Source organism: Centropristis striata, chromosome 4 (assembly GCF_030273125.1).
Source record: "Centropristis striata isolate RG_2023a ecotype Rhode Island chromosome 4, C.striata_1.0, whole genome shotgun sequence".
NCBI classification, from domain to species: domain Eukaryota; kingdom Metazoa; phylum Chordata; class Actinopteri; order Perciformes; family Serranidae; genus Centropristis; species Centropristis striata.
The window spans coordinates 14,257,168-14,268,989 of NC_081520.1; the positions used below are offsets into that span (position 1 = coordinate 14,257,168).

At 39.0% G+C, this 11,822-nt stretch overlaps 1 protein-coding gene across 5 annotated transcripts in view; it reads right to left on the minus strand.

Annotated features, from left to right (window-relative positions):
- Positions 1-3,510, minus strand: part of cadm2b (cell adhesion molecule 2b) — a 132,160-nt gene extending 128,650 nt beyond the window's left edge. For all 5 annotated transcript variants that reach the window (XM_059331501.1, XM_059331503.1, XM_059331502.1 and 2 more), the window contains exon 1: positions 3,175-3,510. In XM_059331501.1, the coding sequence (XP_059187484.1) occupies positions 3,175-3,235 (61 nt within the window). In that variant the 5' untranslated portion in view covers positions 3,236-3,510. The remainder of the gene's footprint in view (positions 1-3,174) is intronic.
- Positions 3,511-11,822: the final 8,312 nt, after the last annotated feature.

Here is an 11,822-nt window from a genome sequence, read left to right on the forward strand (position 1 = left end):
CTCCTAGTTCATGTGTCTAAACTTAAGCCACATAGCATAAATATTTAAAGTAGCCCTTGAAGTGGGCACTATCTCAGCAGAGCTTTTGGACAAGATGATAAAAGTCTCTGTGCCCTGTTCTCTCTGGCAGGATGTCATGAACCCACATTTATTGTAAAATGGGCTAGATTTCTGCTGTCCTTTTTTATTTGACACTCGTTACTGTTAGCTAATGATGCTAACACTATTATAGCAACAAATGCTCATCCCTGCAGCTTTTGAGCTTCTACTGTCTATTTTACAGTAGTTAGAAAAAGCATAGTTTTCGCACAGCCCCCTGATACAGCCAAATGTTGAATAAGTAAAATGTATAATGTCCACCAAATGGCATAACAAGGGTGAAGTGATTAGTTGAGCACAGCCATGTTGGCTATTGTAAGAGGAGGCGACTCCAAGTTTGGTCTATCTACTAATTTAAAGCCAAGATTTGCATCTGACATTTAAATATAAACATCTTGTACTATTTCATTCATTATTCTGGATATTTAAATTTCAGTCTGGATAGGACTGAGATGGAGCATCCGTACCGACCCACACCAACCTTTAAGAATCATAACAGTGGTTTTCCATACAGCCTATTAACTACAACTCGCATAGAGCCAAACAACAACCTTCTTATGCAAGGTGCTAGTAAACTCACATTCTCATCCTTTTAACATCATTGATATTTACTTTTTATTGTGTATGGCTTTGCTTACAACATAGTCCCTGAATGCAATTCTAACCGGAGGCCAATTCTCAAATCCTGAATAATGGAGTATCCTTGAATGTGCAGTTTTGAAACAAGTTCCATTCATCTGCAGGTTCACTTTCATACAATGCTGATATAGACTGACACTAATGGCTGGCTGGATAGTAGGACGTCATCTAAGAAGAGATTGTCTTTGCTTTGCAAAGAATACCAAAAGATTAGCAGTTATGCAACATCTACACATTCTGATCATTTAATAGGAGTGGGAATCACAAGATGCCACACGATACAATATTATCAATATACTAAAGTCAAGACAACATACGATTTTAAACATTTTATGACTGTGCTGGGGATTGCGATATCATAAATTACGATATATTGTCATTTATTTCCTTTTTTCATCTTACTTCAATCATTTTTATTGTAGCAAAATGGGATTATCAATAGCAAAACTGAGCAACACTGTCATAAAAATGTCTCCTTAATTTTGCAAGCACCTAAAAGACGTCTAATTCAACTGAATGCAAACATCCGCTTTGAGAATTGAGAAATTTTAAAAGTAAATTACTGTGAAATTTAAATGAAATAAAATAAAATAGCTCCATCTAGTGGACTGAAAGAACACTTTATTTGGATTATAGTACCAACAACTTTAGGCTATTTGCGATACTAGTAATTCAAAAAATAAAACATTGATACTTTTTATCTATGTATAACAATATTGCCACATAAAACATCATGATACTATGCTGTATTGATTCACCCCACCCCTATCATTTAACCATAACTACGATCCAATCCACTGTGTGGCACGACATCATATAAATCTGGCTGTGATGTGTCACCAGGTCACCGCTGGATTTACAACACTTGATGGCATTTTAAGTTGGACATTTCATTGAGATGAAGCAAATGTGTGGGGAAAAAACTTGCCAAAGGGACAGACCGCAAGACTGCGAAAGCAACATACACTGAGGGGAAAAACATTAATGAACAAGCCATGACATTTAACACCATTAAACTGCCTGGCATTGGAGTCCAACTGAGCCTCGGTTGTACGTTTCTTCAACACATAGTGGTTTGACTTGGACTAAAAATATTTAACAAGTGGCAAGAGGTGATGTGTAATATCTGAGACTGAAATAGGACTCATTTGAGAGTTGATCTTTGATATGATGGTGCAATGTGGAAATGAGATGACCGCCTTATAGAGACTCTTGATGAGGTTTCTCTCCGGTTTCATAGTCTGTGTTCGTTCTGAAAGTGATGGAGGGGATCCTCAACAGAAATAGTTTCAGAGTCATTCTAAATTAAAAATGATTAGCTTTATTGGATGAACACTCTGAGCATAGGTTACTGTCACTATTATCTATTGGTCTCTGATTATTTCCTCCCTACTGAGTATACTGAGTCAGGAATGACAACAACAAAAAAATGTTCCTCCTGGTGCAATGTGGGACAAAATGTTGTCAAACTGGAGTCAACGGGGTTTCTGTTGCTTTGATTTGGGAGTTCCTGACATGAAATCCCTAAACGGACCCCCTCTCTGCTGTAGGCGTTATGTATCTGCGCACTGGTCGCCTACAGGGCGGTGGCTGCGCAAGCATGTCCAAGAGCGGGACGGTCTGTGGGGAGTTGAGGGAGTTGTCATGAGGAGACACTGATGCCTGGCTGCAGAGAGGCATCACACAAGCAACCGTACCCGCGTCTGATCCCAACTCTGAATGAGCGACTACATGGCTTGCGCGGTCAATAGTGCATACCGACAGTCCGTGCACACGCCAACCACACACACGTTCTGCCTACACTTCAACACAGTGCGCAAACTGGCCGTGCTGGAGACAAAAGCTCAACTCAAATGCAGTCATGTCTGTATAAAAGACTTCTTGTCACATGTCGTCACTGATTTAAAGTCATGTGTGAAATGACTTAAAAAAGGTCCAAAAAGACTCGACAGTAGGACTTCACAATGATCCACTCAATGACACCGGTCTCACAACAAACAGACGCACGCCACTAGCTGCTGTAACCTTTCGTGCATCCGTGTGTCAGCTCCAGGGGACATAACTGGATGAACAAACAGTGGGCGACTGCAGGAGACTCATCTGCAGCCTGATGTTTTATTTGCCACTTAATACCAAAGGAAGGGCATCCAAGTTGTCGCTGATACAAAAACTTGTGCAGCCGCATTCTGCTTTTCATTACGCCGCACAATTCAACTTCAGGCATTCCAGCACAGTCGGCTCTGACAGCAGACAGCGACAGCCGTCCTCTGACCAAAACTACTGCGCAAACACATATCATTTTAAAGGAAAATCAACTCTCTTTCTACTGTACACTTGAACTCACGTGTGACACAGTCACATATGATATTTACACTTAACGCAGCCACCACCTCCCCGCACACCACGCCCGTCTATACAGCAACATCCAGCGCTCACCTTTAAAGATGCTTGCACAGAGGCTGTAAAGGATGAAGATCAAGTGCAGCTTGACAATCATATTCTTCTCTTTTCCTTCACAATTTCACGTCGACACTCCACTCGCGTCTGTCTCTGTCTTTCTCTTTCTTTCTTTCTGTCTGTCTCTTGTCCTCGGGATGGACTTATCCAGGTAAACGGCGCAGTTTCGGACTGACCGGAGTTACATTGATGAACTCTGCCTTTTTCCAGAGAAGTCCCTGTGTATTTTCGCAGATCCGGGGGCAGTGATTACTGTAGTCTAGCAGGACGGCAGAGATGCTCGTCGGCAAAGTGCAGCTCCTGCCTCCCTTTATTGCCTTTCTCTTTGACTCGCTGCAGAGAGCAAGAGTCCCGCCCACGCCTTTTGACTAATGAAGACGCTTCACCAATGGAGAACACCTAGAAATAGTTCTGATCTCTGGTAAACTGTCAAAACAATTACACCGTGTGACACAAGGGTTACTTTCTTACAGCAATTTTGAGAGACAACATCAGTAATCCTGTGATCAGTTTTAGAAAGAAAATTTTGCAAATGCCACAGCAGAACAATGCACCTCTGCAGGAATATGGTGATGTTTTAAGCCCATCATAAAAATATCATAAAATATAATAAGGTCATAAGGGGCCACCACACACCACCTCTAAGGTTCTAAAAGGAGCTCATGATGATGCTCTCATGTTTTTTGACAGCGAGTCTGTGAGAGTGCAAAAACCCATGCCAGTGATTTAATGTATGAAAATGTGCCCAAAGCCAACAGAGTTAATTTAACACTTTTAGACAGTTTTGAACAGCCGCCCCAGAGCCATAACAGCTTTATGAGCAGACAAACAAGCCTGAAGTCTACATGAGACAACTCAAAATAAGGGTCATTGCAAAATTGACAATTATTATAATTTTACAAAGCACGCCGAGTATCTTTCTTGGAGTCTTGGAAATACAATAAAAAGGACAGCACGCAGGAACCAAAGAAGGACCTGCCAATGTTGTGTGAAAGGGCAGTTACTTTCCGAGAGGTTGTGACCTGGTGTCTGGGTGTGTGTCAGGAATCAGTGCACAGGCACAGGGGAGGTTAATAGGCTCCTGGACATCCCTCTTCCTTCAAAGGCTCCTATGAGTGGTGCACAGAAATGAGTGTGACCATCCCTAAAGACAGAGGTGGGAGGAAAGTAGCGGCTCCAGCCAGGGATCGTTTTCTAAGCCCATCGCAAGGATTTTACACATGGTTTAACATGCTGCCAGTCGAATTTGGTTCAATTTTGCACAGTGGCCTTCCACGCCACTCCCACTTCAAATCAAATTGCTGACCTGGCCAAACCACCTGAGAAAAAACTGTGGGGCTAAAAATAATTCCAGGCTTTTAAATCATCAGCTTTTCTCTCAGTGGGAATAAATGTAAATGACATGTGTGGCGCCGCCATTCATTATCTAAACAAGCAATCAGTTGGACTACTAATTTTCATTGCCAACCAAGAAATTAATGTAGCATTTTTCAGCATGTTCTAATCCATTACAGCTTTTAATCAGAATGGGTCGAATGGGGACCTTTTACTAAGATGTGCGCTCGTTCACTTTTGTATGCTGATGCTGCATTTTAGCCTTTTAACTTGGAGCCATGCACATCTCTAATCCCTGGGGAGCCATTGTTGCCTTTCTGAACTGTAAACCTTGAAGGACTGAGCACTCTTGTGTGACATACATTCTCAATACAACTCACTTATAATTCAGAGCAGAACTATACGTAGCCAATTACCATGAGGATGGTGGTAAAGAATCAATCCCATGTGTCCTGAAGGTCAATTCCTCGTCATTTCATTAGATCTTAGAGAGTACAATTCTACTCATGCGCCTTTTAAACAGCGAGAATTTATTGACCATGTGGGTTCAGCAGAAAAGCTTGGGGTGCTGACACAGATCTGTAATGCAGAGCAGCATGTTCTCCTTTGCATTTATCTCTGGAACATTATACTGCATCCTACTCTGTTCTGTGTTTTTTTAAATGGCCAAAATGTGTGCATAGTCAGATCCCTACATTTTATTGATAACACCAAGTTTCAACTGAACATTTTAATGTGAGATACTTAAGTCCACAAGAGAGAATCAAAACAAAGGCAAAGACAATAGTTTAGGCTTAGCTGAAATACATTAATATGCATTAACCTGTCACTGATAGCATTTAATCCTCCTTGCTGATTGAAAAACAACTCATCCAGACACACTCGGTACACAATCAATTCCAGGATGGGCTTGAATGACAGCAGTCGTGAAGGCTGAATGCTTTATGTAAATGGTGAGTGATGAAGTGCTGCACACAGGATCAGGACATAGACTGTGTCAATCTTTTTGTCATTTAAGCAATACATATTGTACTACACAGTACCATGTCTATACAAGGTTTGAACATTTCAGAAAACTTGTTTTTAGACTTAACATTTAATCCTTCAACAAGACCTGAATAACTTTGACTTTGACCTTGGTACAGTACATGTATGTGTCTGTGCATTGCATATAACATATATTTTCTAAGAAGGAGATTTAAAAGTAAAACTTTAGGGAATGCATTATTTTTTGTTTACTTCTTAAACTACTTTGTATTTGCTATAAGCCGTAACAAATGAACTCAACATCAGTAATGTAGAGGTCACTTTATGACACTAAGACATTTTAAAAAACGGTATGTTGTAAAGGAGACAGGGCTGGTCTGCAGCACTGTTTTCTTCCACTTGCAATGTGAAATCTCTATAGGCTGACAGATAAGTAGGTCAAATATTAGCTCACAGCCAATATGCAGTATCAATACATACGGTGGCAGGACGGATGTCTCACATATGTTTGAAGATATTTGAGGTAATAAACAGATCCTGATGATATCTTACAAAAACGTATGCACATGACTTACGAAATATGATAGTTCTATTTAATGCTCTGCAACCTCCTCCACTTCCCAGCATACGATTACACAGTTGTATATGAATTATAGTGCATTACTTTTTGTACATATAAGTACAAACAGTAAGAACAGTAACTGCTACATTACATGGGTTGTACACTAAAATAAAGATTCATTTTTAACTGTAAAATATCTAGCTCAGTACAAATCTTGATTGCAGTTCTCTAATAGTTTTGTTTAAGGCCTTTGTATTAAAAATGTTTATGCCATTTGTTTGTTAAAATTTGACTACCGACTGATATATTTTTATTTCTCAAATATTGCTATTATTATTGGCCACAGCAATCTGATATTGGTTGAGCTTTAAACATCTAATATTATTTTATGTTCTCATGAGCTGAAGCACTGGACAAGCAGAGTTTAAACCACCTCAGTTGGAGAGTGCTGTTAAACATTCCTCGACCAAATTTGGTTTAATCAGGAAACACATAAACAAAGAGGCGAACCTATACATGGGAAGTTCAGATCAGGTTCCACTAAGCTTTGCACTGGATGATGTAAACCTGAAAAAGTTGCTTTGGATAAAACATTCATTCAGTAATCACAGAAAAGTCATGCACATAGCTGAAAATGTTGTATAAAACAATGTGTTCCCTATGCATGTGTGTTGTTATGAATTCATAAACATCCTGAAAAAGCACTGAGATTAAAATGTTCAGTTTTTGTACTAATGAGCTCCCAAAACACCTTTAATTAATGAATTCATAAGATTCAATTAAAAGTATCACTCACAAACGCATTGCAGTTTGATTTTTACCTTGAGGGAGTATTACAGTTATGTTTTACACATTAGAAATACAAAGAATATCAGTGTGGAAGCCTAGCCAACCTCCCATCCCTTTGTAACAATCCACTAAATACATAATGCAAATGTTGTCACTGAGATTACAATTTTTAATCCTGTTTTTCATCAGACACATTAGGAAGCACTTCTGTCTCTCTCTGTTGAAAGTTATAACTTGTTACTTTGGACTGTTTAAGATAGAGTATATTTGTAGGATTTTTTCATGACTTCACAATTTATGAATGAATTACAAAAACTGGAAGAGACATATGCTAACATTGTACCTGAAAATAAACAGTACAGTTAAAAAGTAGCCAATTACAACATGCTTGAAACAGGTCAAATATCTTAGGCTTTGTTCACACTGCAGAGTTTAGTGCTCTATTGGGATATATGGCTCAGATCTGATTGGGGTTTACTGTACTAACCCACATGTGAAAAGAACAATAACAAAGATGTCCCGTGCAGCATGCTGTTGAATGGAAGAAAACATGGAGGATGTCACTGAAGTCAGCGTTTACAGTTTTATTCTTAGATTCTTATGTTTATGTTTATGTGCAGTGGAAGCCAGCAATTGGCATGCAGCAAGGCAGGACATTGTCTAACCTGTTTAGCATTGCAAAGTCAGTACGCAAATTTTGCGAGGCTGCGCCCCATGTCCTCATGCCCGACTGCATTAAGCTACTTGAGATGACCTTCGGAAGGTCCAGAGTAAAAGTCATTGAATCCCAATATGACTTGTTCACACTGAGGTCACATTGCAAAAATCTGACCTGTATCTGATTTAGGACCACATATGAAAGTGTCCCTAGCCCTTATTGAAAAGATCAGACTATAATTATTATTTAAAAAAATCTGAGTCACATATGAACCAAAAAAATGATTTGGGCCACTTTTTCCTGCAGTCTAAACATGGCCTAAATTAGCAGTGCTTAATCACAATGAGATAAGCACTAATATTTATGTCCACACTTAAATCATTGCCATTATTCTACATCATGGCACTGTGTAATGATGTGCAGCATATGTTGCAATGTGCTGTTGAAGACACAAAGATAAAAAAAAAAAGAGCATTGAGAGGTAATGTTATTTCTCTCAATGATGTGTATGTATCATGGCTTTCCTGTATCATTCACAGTTTTTCTGCAATGCATATTTTAAAGCCAATATTGTGTTTAACTATCTGCAAAAACAATACTTGTTTAGTTCAAAGTTGTACAAATAGTAATACTGCTGTTGAATGCATGGTGCCTTTCTACTGCTGAAATAAAGGTTAAACTCAGTTGAACAGTAGAACAACAGTTTATATGCTGCTCTCCATATATGCCTGTTATAATCCAGTGTGTCCAACACATACATGTTTTATAATGTCAGTGCTCCAGTGGGAAATAATACCTGCTCTCTAAACCTTACAGCGTGAACTTTAACAACGTGTTATAATGAGAGCTTTGTGTTCTTTCCTCATCCCTGTAAGAATATTTGCTATTGATGGCTGCTGGGAATACAATTTCATCTGTTTATTGCCGTATTGATGGAACATTGGAAAACGCTACATTTGAAAATGGATTTTCTGTACCAAAGAACATGCAAGTCAGCACTCGATGGATGTCATTATGCGGCAAAATTATTAATCCCTCAAAATATGTGGTCTGGAGATGTATGCATCTCACATCATTTCACCATCAAATACACACAGTGCACCATGTCATGATTGCTCTACATGCAGATTTTGATGACTGCTTTCCAATAAAAGTGCACCCATATGTTTGTCTCATCGGATCAGCTATCTAAACTAAAAAAAATGCACTTCATATCAGCCATATGCTGCCAACAAGCTGCAGCATTAGTCAGCTGGATGAGTGACAATCAAAAGTGATGCAGCTTTGTGTGGCAATGTCACAGACAGAGATGAAGGGAAACCAAAGCCTCTTCAGTAACATTATACCTTAAAAGGTAATTTCACAGAAGTATATAATGATATAGATTCACCTATTAAATTTAAATTTTTTAAATCCTGAATGCCCTACTCGTCATTCCTAGTTGTACTAGGTGTTGATGAACCTACAGCAACTAAAAAGGGACAAGATTTAATCTTTATTTACCAATATAATGTAACACAGTACTGTACAAGTCCTCCAAACCATAGAGCATGTCGTTTGTTCCATCATTACTGGTGGCAAGAGGTCAACACATCCTCATCTCTTAAACCTCTGGAGTCCAGGAGATTTTGGTTCAAATTCCTATGCATTAATTTCTGTCTCTGTTTAGCATCTTTCAGTCCGTCCTTACATCACATGCATGGCTCCTTTTTCTCCACACAAACTTGACTATCAGTCAGATTTTTCATTTTATTTTAAATAACAAAGTATAAAGCTGCCTGGAACCGAAAATACAAACAAAAGACACAGGTGTTGTTGTTGTTTTTTTTTTTTTTACCATTTATACACACAAAAACAGCAGAAAAAATAATAAATAATAAAACTACAAAACAGTCTATTTGCATATAAATTAAAAATAGTAATAGTTTTCATTGTAGAAAGAAAATTCACATTTTAAAAATGGTCCAGAAACATAAATGGCACACTGTGAAAGCTCCTATGATTACACTTTCAACTGACTTTCTCAGCTTGTCTACAAATCATATATAAATAAAGTTATTACTGTAAATAAAACATGTGTATTTTCAATAAATAGATGGACTCCAGAGGGTGAACATTACCATTTGGACACTATTTTTAACATGTCATTAACTTTGTGAAATGCTCCCAGTGTCGTCAAGGATTAAGTAAAGGTTTACAAAAAGATGGTTAACATGTAAATGAAATGGACTGAACTACCAAGAGTGAGGCTGTTACATTGGCCCAGCAATTAAGTTACGTAACTGTCAAATAACAATGTTGACTTCTGTGTTCACATGAGACACAAACACCCGTCTCCTGGGATAAAGGACTGCCTGTTAGACCCATCCACCCCCCTCCTGCCCGCCTTGTCGTTCTTAATACACTGTATCCTCACTTCTGCCTTTGCTTTTACACTCTGTGACTTCACTTTCGCCTTGGCACCAGTCATAACTTATACCACTAGAGGAGGCCGCCAACCCCAAATGTAAATATAGGTCATAATAAGCTGCTATAGAAATGACCAATGTGGTCGTTTTTTTGGGGGGGGAAAGCTTCTTGTACAACAGCATCACACATCAGTACCCCAGATTAACATATCTGAATCCACGTCTCATCCTCAACAAAAAATGGAACAATTTATGCTTTACAAAGATATAATTTGTTTGTGAGGGCCATAACTTTATTTGTGACTCAGCACTGACTGTATGTCATTCTGTGATTCAGTGACACATGTGTTATTCTATGCCAAGGGGAAGAATCAAAAGTTGTTGTTTTTTTAGGAGTTATCCAGCAGTGGCTTGGCACAGAGGGTGAAAATATTAGATTTAAACATTGGTTTCACTCCAGGACAACATTTCACTATTCTGGGCTGACTGTTGATGTCTGTGACATCACAAAATACCTTTGAAGATGCGATCCACTGCTGGATTAACACAAGGAGTGCGGAGGTCACACATTGGTCTAGAAGAACTAGGCTTCTGAATTTGATACGATTAAACTGCTGCTGTTGTATCCTAGGTGGCTCAATATTTTGTTGCATTACAAGGAGCCAAATTCAAAACATTAAATACCAAGTAACTAACAAATAAATGACTTAATTTGTTGTCTAATACATTTCCAGGAGGAGGAGGAGTCCTGATTCAGATGGGTATACCACAGGTGGTCAAGGCCCAACATGATCACTTTGCTGTGTAACTCTCTCGCATCTAGAACATGGACTGATATATCTGGGTAATTTACTGTAGTAAGTTGAAACAGGCTCCAGGACAATCATGTTCTCTATTCGTACGATCACACTAGACTGTGCCGCTGAGGATTATCATAGATATAACTAGACAAACTTCAAAGCAATACCTTAAACAGTATTTTAATAAATAATAAAAGTTGAGATTTTTCTTAGAGCATACTAGTGTATAAATATTTGCAGAATAATCCCTAGAAGCCCTATTATCCACCATTGCCCTCAGTTTTCAAGTAATCTGACATATATTGCAGCCCGGGCTGTGAGAGTGTTTGCGCTTGAGTAAAATATTTCAGCACCATTTAATGCAGAAGTGCTTACAAGATACCCAGCACAGTACCATAGTGCACTGTTGTATTACTCACATCACAGAACTACTGGGCAGAACCTTAGTATGGCTCATTAATTGCAAATGAAATGTTAAATAAACAGTGTAACACAACAGACCCCCCCACCACCGTATCTTCTACTGAAACTACTATTGAAAGATAAGTCATCTCTGTGTCAGGAGGGCTGCATGGTAATTACTGTATCGTTACTGCACAGTTCCACGAGCATGGAGCTGTAATAATTCAATCAATACTGGCCTTTTGTCTTAACTTTACAAACCAAGCACCAAGCATCTCTTCAAGGGCACACACCTCCCCCGTGGGACTAGTACGGAGGAATATTCAAGCAGACGCTCCTTTCTCCACCTCTCCATCTTTGCTGATACAAACAAAACCTAGTGCCCTGGTTATGCAGAGTGAAGTGCTTTGTGTTAGGGCTCACGTCCACGATAGCCCACAGCAGCTGGTGTTCTCACAGACCACTGCATGGAAAATGGGCTGATTTCAGGATTTAGCTGCCCATGGTGGGTTTCTCACTTGGTACTTATTGGGGCCAGAATCACTTTGATATGGACTTGCAAAAGATTAACAGGGAGATTTTTAGTCCCCAGTTTCAGTTTTGTTTGGTGTTGCTGCGGTTATCGTCATTACACTTCTCTGACAAAAGCAGCCTCATTACCATATACAGCTATTTCATATTTGAAC